Source organism: Ascaphus truei, chromosome 8 (genome assembly GCF_040206685.1).
Source record: "Ascaphus truei isolate aAscTru1 chromosome 8, aAscTru1.hap1, whole genome shotgun sequence".
Taxonomy (NCBI): Eukaryota; Metazoa; Chordata; class Amphibia; order Anura; family Ascaphidae; genus Ascaphus; species Ascaphus truei.
In genome coordinates this window covers 10,785,977-10,800,801 of record NC_134490.1, presented here as the reverse complement: position 1 = coordinate 10,800,801, position 14,825 = coordinate 10,785,977, and the positions used below count along the sequence as shown (strand labels likewise).

The 14,825-nt window shown below is 41.3% G+C and overlaps 2 protein-coding genes across 2 annotated transcripts; both read right to left on the bottom strand.

Moving 5' to 3' along the window:
- Positions 1–3,082: 3,082 nt before the first annotated feature.
- Positions 3,083–6,016, bottom strand: LOC142500875 (uncharacterized). The gene is made up of 2 exons (XM_075610163.1): positions 5,908–6,016; positions 3,083–4,222 (listed from the first exon to the last, which is right to left on the bottom strand). Exons 1-2 carry the CDS (start codon positions 5,945–5,947, stop codon positions 3,585–3,587), a joined length of 678 nt encoding a protein of 225 aa, XP_075466278.1. The 5' UTR covers positions 5,948–6,016; the 3' UTR covers positions 3,083–3,584.
- A 5,797-nt stretch (positions 6,017–11,813) lies between these two features.
- LOC142500874 (uncharacterized) lies at positions 11,814–14,624 on the bottom strand. The gene is made up of 2 exons (XM_075610162.1): positions 14,516–14,624; positions 11,814–12,831 (listed from the first exon to the last, which is right to left on the bottom strand). Exons 1-2 carry the CDS (start codon positions 14,553–14,555, stop codon positions 12,200–12,202), a joined length of 672 nt encoding a protein of 223 aa, XP_075466277.1. The 5' UTR covers positions 14,556–14,624; the 3' UTR covers positions 11,814–12,199.
- Between the last annotated feature and the right edge of the window lie 201 nt (positions 14,625–14,825).

Sequence of the window (14,825 nt, the reverse complement as noted above, 5' to 3'; positions counted from 1 at the left end):
AGTTTCTTCAATTGTGTTATTGATCTTGCTTTTATGCTCTATATATCTTGTTTTCAGCATGCGTTTCGTCTTACCTATATAGCTCAGACCGCAGGGGAAAAGTTTGTCTATTATGCCATTTGCATTTGAGAAAGGCCCTTGAGGCCGAAACGTCATACTTTTTGGCTCACAATAAATTTTCTAAGCAGAAATCCGCAGCGCCCATGTTTTTTCCTTCTTATCAGATATTGGAGTACTACCCAGAGATTCCTGAACCAGGTGCACCGTTATTTATTTTGATTTGATATATTGGGTAGTGCAGCATCATCCCACTGTTCTCTTCTATTATTCGCCATGTTTAGGGCAGGAGGAATTCATTCAGATGTTTCATTAGGATTTAGCCTCTGTACTTTGCTTTCAGAATGTGTTTCTGCTTGAGATAGTTGAGATGTATCTATTTCATTTTCAAGGACTAAGATCATGTATCCTGCTACAATTAATTTACATTTTTTTATTGATTAATGAATGTTATATATGGTGCCTTTTCATATTAAATATCTTCCTTCTTTGTCGCTATTCTTTTACGCCAGGACGAATCGTGTGACCTGTACTTTATTTATAACTTTAAACATAGGAAGGATATCGGCTGAATTGTTCTTTGGCAATTCTGTTCTACAATAGGGTCAGATGATAAACATGAATGACACTCAAACAAAGTCAAATGAAGCCGAAAGGCGCCCGTGGCATTAATCCCTTTAACATAAATTCAGAAAAACCCTAATTATTGGACAAGTTTTTTTTAATTTGATCAGTTCTGCTTTCAGGCCCATGTTTGTACATTTTACTGCTACTCTCTGTGTTATGTTTTAGCTATTGACCTCACATTTATTCCTGATTGATCATTACCTTTAGAATTGTTGTTTTTTTACACTCTTTGTTTCCTCTTTTTCATTTATATATGAGACACACGTCTTGTTTCAGGGGATCTGTATGTGTTGGGGTGATAGTTGTGTTTGTGGCGAGGGAAGTTATGTGTTATAGGTAGGGTGACCAGATTTACAAAAGTAAAAACCGGGACATTACAAAAAATATTTATAAAACAAATGACATAATCAACTGCGCTTTATGTGTCCTTTATGTCTCTCCGCCCCTCACACACAGCCTATTCTCTCCTCCCTCCATTCTCATCCCCCCTCCCATTTCCTTTACCGTTCCCCCACTCATCCCTCCATTCTCGTTCCACCCTACCCATGCTGTCTCTCTCCTCATTATCTGTGTGTCTCTCTCCCACCCATTCTCTGTGTGTCTCTCTACCCAATTCTCTGTGTGTCTCACTCCCCCCCCATTCTCTGTGTCTCTCTCTCCCCCATTCTTTGTGTCGCTCTCTCTCCCCATTCTGTGTCTTTCTCTACCCATGCTGTGTGTCTCTCTCTCCCATCATGCTGTGTGTGTCTCCCTTCCATTGATTTTTGTGTCTCTCTCCCCCCCATGCTGTGTCTCTCTATATATCCCCATGCTTTCTGTCTCTCCCCCATGCTGTTTGTGTGTCTCTCCCCATTCTCTCTCTCTCTCTCTCTCTCACACTCACTCTATCTCTCTCCATGCTGTGTGTGTCTCTCTCCCTGTGTTGAGTCTCTCTCCCCATGCGGTATCTCTCTCCCTAAGTTTTGTCTCTCTTCTCTTCCCATTCTGTGTGTCTCTCTCCCCCCATGCTGTATGTGTCTCTCCCCATGCTGTATGTGTCTCTCTTTCCCCACGACTTGTGTGTCTCTCTTTCCCCATGCCTTGTGTGTCTCTCTCTCCCGATGATGTGTCTGTCTCTCTCTCCCCATGCTGTTTGTGTCTATCTCTCTCCCAACGCGGTATGTGTCTCTCCCCATGCTGTGTGTCTCTATCTCCCCATGCTGTGTGTGTCTCTCTATCTCTACACATGCTGTGTGTGTCTCTCTCTCCCCATGCTGTGTGTGTCTCTCTCTCTACCCATGATGTGTGTCTCTCTCTCCCCCATGCTGTGTGTGTCTCTTTCCCCATGCTGTGTGTCTCTCTCCCCATGCGGTGTGTCTCTCTCTATCCCCATGCTATGTGTGTATCTCTCTCCCAATGCTGTGTGTGTCTCTTTCCCCATGATGTGTCTCTCTCCCCATGCTGTGTCTCTCTCTCACCCTATGTGTTGTCTTTCCCCATGCTGTGTGTTTCTCTCTATCCCCATTCTGTGTTTCTGTCTCCCTATAGTGAGTGTGTGTGTCCCTACCTGTCACTCTGGATCATGGGTGGGGGGAAAGAAGCCATATTGAGACCTGGCAGCAGACACCGGAAGTTCTCACTGCTGGGGCTCCACTGTCACTAACCCCACCCTCACCCTCTGCAGCTAACCCCAACCCTACCCTCTGCAGCAAACCCCATCCTCTGCAGGTTAGACCCCATCCAAATCCTGTGCAGCTAACCCCACCCCCACCCTCTGCAGCTAACCCCGCCCCCACCCTCTGCAGCTAACCCCACCCTCTGCAGGTCAGACCCCATCCAAACCCTGTGCAGCTAAACCCGCACCAACCCTCTCTAGCTAACCCGCCTCCATGCTCTGCAGCTAACCCCACCTCCACCCTCTGCAGCTAACCCCACCCCCACCCTCTGCAGTTAACCCCACCCCCATACTCTTCAGCTAACACCCCCTGACCCTCTGCAGCTAACACCGCACCAATCCTCTGCAGATAACCCCACCCCCACCCTCTGCAGTTAACTCCAACCATCTGCAGCTCAGACAGAGCTCTGCTCTCCTCCTGCTCTCCTCCCAGCATTCCCTTCTCTCTGCGGCCCCCCTGCTCTGATGGTCAAACCGGGACAGGCATTACAAAACTGGGACAGTCACAGCTAACCCGGGACATCTGGTCACCCTAGTTATAGGGCCTGTGTGGATTGGTTAATGTTTACATGCATTCTCTAAAATCTTTCACGGCCAAATGAGCAGTAACATACTTTATTGTTTTGCAATAAGTTGCTGTTCGCTCAAGCTCTTACAGATATGAATATAGACTTTACCTTACTCCAAACAATACCAAGTTAAACCTCTTTCTTGTAAGTTCCTATTGTATTTTGAGTTTGATATGAATTTGGGCTCCTCTTATTGAAATTATGTCTGGCGTATATATTTTTAATTTTTATTCCTACAACTCACATGGAAACACTTAAAGACTTGGACTGAAAAACTTTAGCTGTTCATAAAATCTGTAGAAAACAGAGAGCTCAGTTGCAATCTTGTATTAATACAGCTATCTCTGCAGTGCTACTGGTTCTACAAGCTGCTTTGTATATTATACTTTTCTTTTTAAATCAATCAATAATATACATTCTAAAACACAAGTCAGACAGCAGATGCTTTAATCAATTTATTTTAATATGTGTAATTAGACACATTAAAGGGGGCTGATCTCTTAAGAAGTAATGTAAAGAAGCGAGTTAACAGAATGTTTAATCATTTAGGTCAAAACATTTGAGAATGAATCACAGGAGATATTTTTCCAGCATCAGGATCCTCACTTCTTGACTCCACCTCAGTGTCTCACTTGCCATTAACTGCTCTTATCCCCCTGAGCTTCCACACCCGGTCCTCAGTGACATCCACTGCTATGACCTCCGTGACCTCCACCGCTGCTACCTCCGCCACTGTGACCTCCGTGACCTCCACCACTGTGACCTCCGTGACCTCCACCGCTGCTACCTCCACCACTGTGACCTCCGTGACTTCCGCCACTTTGACACCCGTGACCTCCGCCACTGTGACCTCCGTGACCTCCGCCGCTGCTACCTCCGCCACTTTGACCTCCGTGACTTCCGCCACTTTGACACCCGTGGCCTCCGCCACTGTGACATCCGTGACCTCCGCTGCTGCTACCTCCGCCACTTTGACCTCCGTGACTTCCGCCACTTTGACACCCGTGGCCTCCGCCACTGTGACCTCCGTGACCTCCGCCGCTGCTACCACCGGCACTGTGACCTCCATGACCTCCGCCACTGTGACCTCCATGACCTCCGCTGCTGCTACCTCCGCCACTGTGTCCTCCGTGAATTCCGCCACTTTGACCTCCGTGACCTCCGCCGCTGTGACACCCATGACCTGCGCCACCTTGACCTCGATGACCTCCACCACTTGGACCTCCGTGACCTCCTCCGCTTTGACCTCCGTGACCTCCACCACTTTGACCTCCATGACCTCCCCCGCTCTTACCCCCGCAAGCGTCAGCTGAATCTAATGAAAAATAGAAGTAGAATTGTAAGGGAAATCTGAGATGCATTAATTACTTCTTAATGTAGGAAATGTCAGACAAAAATCATACAAAGGAAGCTTTGAGGGATTTTTAGTAATTATGCACTAAAAGGAGGGAGACAGGGAACAGCAGATACAACATTGCCCTCTGATAAACTGCAAATGTTTGTAATCCAAAAGACAGCTGTAGGTTATCCTACAGATCTATCAGTTCTTATTAATTCAAAGTCAGTTCTTATTCTAAACCCTCAAATCTTTCAGACCTCAATGGAAGTTGACATTAATGGAACATATTTTCCATGTATCTCGATCTTAACAGTATGATAATAGTCTAGGCCAATCTTTCTACAGATCTTACTCTGATAAAGCAAAGTGGCAAACAGTCCAGCAAATGGGCATCGAAATCAAGACTTTGGTTTAAATAAATTTTGTGTTTTGTTTCTGGTAAGGAAAAAAAATATTTCGGGGATTTATATTTTCACCAAATTATGAACAGAACTCAAAAAATCAGGGAATGAAATTATGCTTAAAATAATTATACAATTAAAAAATAATAATTCAGAAACTGAAATAATTTAACTGAAAAACGAAATATTTAGAAATGGCAAGAAACACCCTTAGTTCTTAACTCCACTCATAACCCCACAGTGGAGATGGCTCTTGGTCTGGTGTTCTGGGTTTGGTTCTAAATCATTTTTGGGTTTTGGTTTGCAAAATTTGAAGGGATATTATTTTATTTTTCCATTTGGCTTTGCAATGTAAATTTCTGATAGTTTATGATTTCACACACATGGTTTTGCCCATCTCTTCTCTGGATTGCTTCAAAATATATTTTTCTCACAATATTACAACAATAAATATCTCTACTGAGTCTAAGATTATGGGTGCTCTTTATAAGCATTGATTTAGGAATAAGTTATGTATTATACATTTTTCTTTAAGGATTAAAACTCAGGCTTGAATGTTCCTGTTATCTCTGAGAGTTGGGATGAATAAATAGAATGTTGTATTTTAATGTTGCATACACTTTGTATTTTGCAGAGAAGAGCAAAGATGGCAATCGAACATATATATGTGTGTGTGTGTGTGCATTGTTCCACAATGTTTCTTATAAATACAAAACTATAACCTGAAGCCATTTTGAAAAAAAAATGCAAAACCTTCTCCTAAAATTACAGATTAGGATTAGGCAGTGATGTGAGGGAGCTTGCTGGTTTAAATGATTAGCGTGCCCCTCTAATCAACTTTAAAATCCATAACAAGCATCATCATTGTCTCTACAGTCATTCTTTCCTTTCCATTGTATTCTATAGTTTAAAATTACTGTTGTTCCCCCATATTAATAAAATAATTGTATTTAATAATTATTTTAGGATTTATTGGGGGTACTGTAAAGATTTAAAAAAAAAAACACAAACAGTGTAACTGTGCATATTGCTGCACAATGAATTACAGGCCCATCCGTAAACAATGATCTTCTGCAGAAATGTTACTTTATACTATACTTTTCCTTTCCTTTTATACTTTATACTATATCCATTTCCCCCCCAAAAATCTTTCTATGATGATAAATATGGAACTGTTTATTTGGCCTTTTGCATGTATAATAAAGGCACCAACTAGTAAATTCCATGTAATCCTATTCGCTATCATAAAGAACTACTTACGGTCAGAATCTTTGCATCCACCACCCTTTGATCCAGGCATGATTGTTCTTTTAGTTATAATCTGCTGAAGGGATGGAAGTCTAGGATGGTACAGGTCTACCAGCAATGCCTGATGGTGCTGCTTTTATACACAAAGTGAAGCATTCAATTATTCAAAAGTACTTTCCAGGACCAATGGGAACCCTGTACCAATCACTGTTGTGAGCCATTTCCAGGATAATATGGGCATTATTAACAGGCTGGGATACTTTGGAGATGTTGCTATACGTGAGCTTATAAGGCCACATAATTGCCTTCTTCAAATCTTCTAATTGGAATTGATTTGCAATGCTTTGCCTGGCAGCCAGGGGGTGATCTGGCCTTTTAGCATGAGTTACAGTACCTGGATTACCTGCACATTTTTATTTACAAATCGATTAAAAAAAAATATATATATTTTTTATAAATAAAGCTAAATTAATCTTGTCTCGTTTAAAAAACAAACATCTGCTTGTAGCTCATTCCTTTGTTTGAATGGAATATGCAACAGCAGTGATGCAGTGATGAATAAATATGGAAATAACCCTGAAATCTTTCATCACTGCAAAAAACATGCAGCATTTTTTTTCTATAGTATTTTTCTGAATACACAGAAGATTACACCTCCTTTAATCAAAGAAACCTGCCCACAACCTCTCCCTTGTAATATTTAGCTGGATTGGTTTTTAGTTGTTGCAAACCCAAATGAATCTAATAATATGACTGGCTCATAGTTTGTACTGTATAATAACCTTTAGCTACTAACTGGGCAGATGAAACGGGTTTGAATGTATGACTGTTTTTGAGAAGAATAAATAGAGCAATACAGTCTATCACATACTGGGTACCAAAGTATTAAGCAGGCGCTGCTTTAGGGGCTCCATTATTGGGCTTGTGCCTCCTTTATTCTACGTGATATAAAACAAGGAACATCTTGGGGGACGGTTACTTAGAAGGTGCTTAGCTTTAGCCCCTACATGCTAAGGCAGGTTCTGTAGTAACTACTGTAGGAAAATGTCCAATGCTGATACAACATTTACACGTAGACTAGCAAATTCCATCTTACTTGTATTTGTTGACATATAATGAATGTAGGGAGAGCACAAGACTTACAGCTCAACCCTGTGATAGCGTGATCTGCTACAACGCGGTCTGGGTGTGGCTCCCGGTTAAAAATATTATTTTTTTTACTGGGGGGAAAACTTACAGGATTTTCTGATAGGAATGTCCAGCTTCACAAACACAAACACACACACACACACACACACACACACACACACACACACACACACACACACACACACACACACACACACACACACACACACACACATATATATATAGCGATGACCTGTGTCGGATCCCCACCACCCTGTTCCGGGTAAGTCTGCGTGGGGGTGCCGCGGGTCCCCTGATCGCGGCCATTTTTTCCCTGCGAACCCAGTTATAACACGGTGGTATCGGGTGGACCCCGAGCACCATGGTATAATGGGGTTCAGCTGTATTATTAAATAAGTGGTATTGTGAACGTTAGTAAATCAAACAGCATATATGTAGATATGTATATGTGTGTTTGTGCCTAATCGCACCCAGAGATAACATTCTAGAGAAACTGTGAGGTAACGTCTGTTGTGGTAGATGTATCATATGCAAATATATGTCATGAGACAAGGTTGTGTATTATAAAATGACTGGAAAAGAATATAAAATACTTCACTATTTAAATTGCCTTACCAATTTCGTGCTCTATATCAGGGGTGTGCAAACCTGGGGGTGTGCCACCTAAGGGGGGGTGCGAGATCCTTTGGGGGGGCGGTGCAGGGTTTACAGAGGCCCGGTGCGCTTCTTGAAGGCATTTACATGAAATGCCTGGGAAGCGGTGAATGCCTCTGCAACTCTCTCTTACCTTGGTTCAGACGTAGCGGTCATGTGACATCGCGTTGCCATGGCAACACGATGTCATGATGCCAGAACGTCCGAGCCACGGTAAGGAGGGGGGTGCAAGGAGCGGGGGCACGAGAAGAGGGGTACAGCCAGCAGGGGGTGCAGGGGAAATTATAGCGCTCCCCTGGTCTATATCATTGATTGCCCCTGTAAACTGTATTATATCGGCAAACCATTCGATCTTTAAAAGTCAGAATTGGAGAACACATTAATGGAATTAAAAATGCCAAACGCCTTTCAGATAATTGCAAAAAGATTCATAATCTAGCTCAGCATTTCTTGGACCACCATGATGGTAAACTTAAATGACTTTATTTTAGGGGGTTTGAAGTGATCCCAAGAGATCCCAGAAAGGGTGACAGGGAACCCGACTTCTCCATAGGGAGCCATTTTGGATATATACTATCCCGGCTAGCTGTATTCTAAAGCTTGCCGGGTGTATTGCAGGCTAACCGCGGGTCTTCTCTCCGTTTAAAACGGAGTTTCCCACGCGGCGGCCGCTTCAATAGATAAGCTTACTATTGAAAGCGCCCGAGGCGCGGGAAAACCGTCAGAAAACGGCCAAAGATAACCGCGCGCCGCCCGCAGCTGCTTTTAAACTGCGGCGGCAGCCGCATTAGTTTTAAGCTGGCCGAGACTGTACGCTTCAGAGTAAAACACCATCACGACTGAATGAATTGATATAGTTGACACCGTTCCTAAAGTTGTCTAATTGGTCCCAAATTTTGAGAGTAATTGAAGTATGATATCACAATGGTCCATATACCTTCACCCCCCTGGTATATCCTATTCCCCTTTTCCCTGTTCGTCCCCCTTCCTTTTCCCCTGCCTCTTTCTGAGGATGAGGGTACTCTATGTGATATATTGGATTTTTGGATCATATATTTTTTGTATATTCAATATTTCAACATGGATTATTTCTACCTGTACCGTGTATATTATAATATATGGTTGAAATATCTGCATATTAAATGTTATATCCATATGATGAAATGTTGAGGGACTATTAGTTCCCAGACCATTCAAGATCATGAATTTCTGGTCCCTGATCCTCTGGTCATGTGTGTTTTGAGATTATTGGTATGAACTCAGTTCTCGGTTATATAATCTAAATTTACTATATGTTTCCATATATAGTCCAATAAATTTTGATGATGATCTATACATTTTCCATCCATATATCGTGATTGTTTAGTTAGGAATTTATTCTATAACTCTTTATCTACACCACATGAAATCACTGACTAAGTATACTAATTGCATTTTTGCCAAACGAATGAATTGATTAATATTAGGGTTTCATTTGGTCTATTGATTGCCATGTGTTGATTTAGTGACAGATATATTTTATGTATTGAGGTTATCTATCTTAATGATGAATTTTAGAACATCATAGAACACTAGGGCCCTTAGGTCCTTAGTCTTCTTGTTATATGTGTTTTCATTATAATAGTGGTTCAAGGTTAATAATCGAGTCATATACAATTTTTTGCAAATTACACCTTTATGATTCTGGTATGTCATTTATATAATAACTGTATTGTATGTAGTTCAACAATTAATGATACCATCTAAGAAGATACATTTTTACATAATTCCATGGTGGTTATAAATAAATTGTATATGATTAACTGGTTATGGAATTTTGCTATATCCATCTGGTCAACAAGATATTTTTAGAGTTACTGTATATACTTTAATAAATGTATAGGTTATTTTGTCTGTTTACATTTTTGTTCTGGTTTTGTATGTATTTTTTAGTCATTTTTAGTATTTTTTAGTATGTAATTGGAAGGTTATTTGCCCTATTGGTTTAGGCTCTACAGGAGGGATTATTTGGGTATAAATACATCAGCAACTAGAGCTAGAGACCCACCCCCTGCTGAAGTGTCAAATGACACAAAACGTGTTGAGATACTGAGGTCATCATGTTCTTCTAACGTTGGACGCTGTGAGGACAGACGTCTGAGGTCATCCTCAACCCATGAGGACACAACAACCGACCCATAACGATCCTCCACAATCTCTTTTGGGACCTTTCCCCCCCCACCCTCCCCACTGTGTGGTGATAATCAACATATCTACAGAGGGATCAAGGTCCGGTTACCGTCTGGGTCCTGGTGTGGGGAGGATTGAAACGTATATTGCTATTTAAATTTTACAATTGTTTATTTTTTATATAAAGTATTCATTTATTTGACTGATTATGTCCTCTTACTGTATGCACTTTCTGTTTGTGTTTTGTTGTATTATTCAATAAGAAGGAAAAAACCTGGGCACTGCGGATTTCTGCTTAGAAAATGTATTGTGAGCCAAAAAGTATGACGTTTCGGCCTCAAGGGCCTTTCTCAAATGCAAATGGCATAATAGACAAACAACATTAAAAGACTTCTTAAATAGACCCCATCACATATGTTCATAATTGTCACTGATTAACATCCATCTCCGATTGTCCGTCGCTTCTAGTGATGCCTGGGCTGTTCTTTCCTCTCATTCGTTGTATCATCCCTTCCATCAGATCTCACGATATCTGTGACATCATCACAGGGCGTCTTCCAACCTCCTGGTGCTATGACGCGGATTATGTTATCGCGTTTCTTGTCCGACATCGTTCCGCCTCCTGGGGGCTCCTTTTTGCCCTTCCTCTGATGCACACACTTCCTTCAGTCCCTCCAGATGTGGGGTGGAGCTAATGATCCCTTTCATGCTCCGTGGTGTGTCCTCAGCAATGGGTCCTCCCCTTCAGTCATCATCACTCCTCCTTAGTGTCTCTTTGTGAGGCAATCCCCTGCCTTCTCCATGATTTGTATCCTCAAAGATCGAAGTCTCCATTGTGTACCTCCTATACAGGGTATTTAGTGAATAAAGAGGGGTTTTAGAGAAACATCCATTTTGCCCTTTGCATACTAGGGAGGACTCAGTGTACAATATTCAAACCCTGAACAAATTAAAATCTGCATTTTCATTAAAGATGCTTAGCATTTATTTAAAATAAAAAAAAACTCCATAAGTGTAAAAAATATATAATATATCCCATATGAGCAGACATACAAACCAAAACATCAATCTAAGACTTCCAGCAGCAGCAGCAGCAGCAGGTACCAGGTCACCTCTCAGTGGGGAAGCAACCTAGGGATAGATTATCATTGAGTCCTCTTGGAAAAACCGTATTTAACGTAAATTTCCAGAAGGCTTCACGTTAAAATAACAGGGTATCCCTATCCATCCCTGACAAGCTATTTTTTACTTGTTCGATACCCATTATTTTAAGTGAGGTTACGGAATGCCTGAATTCCCTACAGTGTCTAATCAATTCAGTTTCTTCAATTGTGTTATTGATCTTGCTTTTATGCTCTATATATCTTGTTTTCAGCATGCGTTTCGTCTTACCTATATAGCTCAGACCGCAGGGGAAAAGTTTGTCTATTATGCCATTTGCATTTGAAGCAGTAGTTTGATCTACGAAACATGTTGGATGTATTAATGCCATAATTTTGCCTATATTCATCCTTTGGATCTGTATCACCATCAGCTTATATTGGCTGCTACCGTGCTAACTGAGCGATTTCTGCGCCGGTAAGAGACTGTTAAGGACTCTCCTTCTTCCTCCCTATTGATTCCTCCATTGCCACGAGAACTGTGACGTCACTCCGCTACACCACGTGACGGAGCGGCATCGTGGCACGCTGTGTAAGCCCCTGCAGTTGCGGAAGTGTTTGCAGAGCAATTCCAACAGCTCTGGACTGCCCTAAGATCATAGCAGCTGGGAAAAGCAGCGAATCTACACAGGAGAGACGGGGACTGTAGGGGAATTTCCCTGGAGGCAGTTTATTTGGGCTCCTCTTATTGAAATTATGTCTGGCGTATATATTTTTAATTTTTATTCCTACAACTCACATGGAAACACTTAAAGACTTGGACTGAAAAACTTTAGCTGTTCATAAAATCTGTAGAAAACAGAGAGCTCAGTTGCAATCTTGTATTAATACAGCTATCTCTGCAGTGCTACTGGTTCTACAAGCTGCTTTGTATATTATACTTTTCTTTTTAAATCAATCAATAATATACATTCTAAAACACAAGTCAGACAGCAGATGCTTTAATCAATTTATTTTAATATGTGTAATTAGACACATTAAAGGGGGCTGATCTCTTAAGAAGTAATGTAAAGAAGCGAGTTAACAGAATGTTTAATCATTTAGGTCAAAACATTTGAGAATGAATCACAGGAGATATTTTTCCAGCATCAGGATCCTCACTTCTTGACTCCACCTCAGTGTCTCACTTGACATTAACTGCTCTTATCCCCCTGAGCTTCCACACCCGGTCCTCAGTGGCATCCACTGCTATGACCTCCGTGACCTCCACCGCTGCTACCTCCGCCACTGTGACCTCCACCACTGTGACCTCCGTGACCTCCACCGCTGCTACCTCCACCACTGTGACCTCCGTGACTTCCGCCACTTTGACACCCGTGACCTCCGCCACTGTGACCTCCGTGACCTCCGCCGCTGCTACCTCCGCCACTTTGACCTCCGTGACTTCCGCCACTTTGACACCCGTGGCCTCCGCCACTGTGACCTCCGTGACCTCCGCTGCTGCTGCTACCTCCGCCACTTTGACCTCCGTGACTTCCGCCACTTTGACACCCGTGGCCTCCGCCACTGTGACCTCCGTGACCTCCGCCGCTGCTACCACCGGCACTGTGACCTCCATGACCTCCGCCACTGTAACCTCCATGACCTCCGCTGCTGCTACCTCCGCCACTGTGTCCTCCGTGAATTCCGCCACTTTGACCTCCGTGACCTCCGCCGCTGTGACACCCATGACCTGCGCCACCTTGACCTCCATGACCTCCACCACTTGGACCTCCGTGACCTCCTCCGCTTTGACCTCCGTGACCTCCACCACTTTGACCTCCATGACCTCCCCCGCTCTTACCCCCGCAAGCGTCAGCTGAATCTAATGAAAAATAGAAGTAGAATTGTAAGGGAAATCTGAGATGCATTAATTACTTCTTAATGTAGGAAATGTCAGACAAAAATCATACAAAGGAAGCTTTGAGGGATTTTTAGTAATTATGCACTAAAAGGAGGGAAACAGGGAACAGCAGATACAACATTGCCCTCTGATAAACTGCAAATGTTTGTAATCCAAAAGACAGCTGTAGGTTATCCTACAGATCTATCAGTTCTTATGAATTCAAAGTCAGTTCTTATTCTAAACCCTCAAATCTTTCAGACCTCAATGGAAGTTGACATTAATGGAGCATATTTTCCATGTATCTCGATCTTAACAGTATGATAATAGTCTAGGCCAATCTTTCTACAGATCTTACTCTGATAAAGCAAAGTGGCAAACAGTCCAGCAAATGGGCATCGAAATCAAGACTTTGGTTTAAATAAAATTTGTGTTTTGTTTCTGGTAAGGAAAAAAAATATTTCGGGGATTTATATTTTCACCAAATTATGAACAGAACTCAAAAAATCAGGGAATGAAATTATGCTTAAAATAATTATACAATTAAAAAATAATAATTCAGAAACTGAAATAATTTAACTGAAAAACTAAATATTTAGAAATGGCAAGAAACACCCTTAGTTCTTAACTCCACTCATAACCCCACAGTGGAGATGGCTCTTGGTCTGGTGTTCTGGGTTTGGTTCTAAATCATTTTTGGGTTTTGGTTTGCAAAATTTGAAGGGATATTATTTTATTTTTCCATTTGGCTTTGCAATGTAAATTTCTGATAGTTTATGATTTCACACACATGGTTTGCCCATCTCTTCTCTGGATTGCTTCAAAATATATTTTTCTCACAATATTACAACAATAAATATCTCTACTGAGTCTAAGATTATGGGTGCTCTTTATAAGCATTGATTTAGGAATAAATTATGTATTATACATTTTTCTTTAAGGATTAAAACTCAGGCTTTAATGTTCCTGTTATCTCTGAGAGTTGGGATGAATAAATAGAATGTTGTATTTTAATGTTGCATACACTTTGTATTTTGCAGAGGAGAGCAAAGATGGCAATCGAACATATATATATATATGTGTGTGTGTGCATTGTTTCCACAATGTTTCTTATAAATACAAAACTATAACCTTAAGCCATTTTGAAAAAAAATGCAAAACCTTCTTCTAAAATTACAGATTAGGATTAGGCAGTGATGTGAGGGAGATTGCTGGTTTAAATGATTAGCGTGCCCCTCTAATCAACTTTAAAATCCATTACAAGCATCATCATTGTCTCTACAGTCATTCTTTCCTTTCCATTGTATTCTATAGTTTAAAATTACTGTTGTTCCCCCATATTAATAAAATAATTGTATTTAATAATTATTTTAGGATTTATTGGGGGTACTGTAAAGATTTAAAAAAGAACACAAACAGTGTAACTGTGCATATTGCTGCACAATGAATTACAGGCCCATCCGTAAACAATGATCTTCTGCAGAAATGTTACTTTATACTATACTTTTCCTTTCCTTTTATACTTTATACTATATCCATTTCCCCCAAAAAAATCTTTCTATGATGATAAATATGGAACTGTTTATTTGGCCTTTTGCATGTATAATAAAGGCACCAACTAGTAAATTCCATGTAATCCTATTCGCTATCATAAAGAACTACTTACGGTCAGAATCTTTGCATCCACCACCCTTTGATCCAGGCATGATTGTTCTTTTAGTTATAATCTGCTGAAGGGATGGAAGTCTAGGATGGTACAGGTCTACCAGCAATGCCTGATGGTGCTGCTTTTATACACAAAGTGAAGCATTCAATTATTCAAAAGTACTTTCCAGGACCAATGGGAACCCTGTACCAATCACTGTTGTGTGTCATTTCCAAGATAATATGGGCATTATTAGCAGGCTGGGATACTTTGGAGATGTTGCTATACATGAGCTTATAAGGCCACATAATTGCCTTCTTCAAATCTTCTA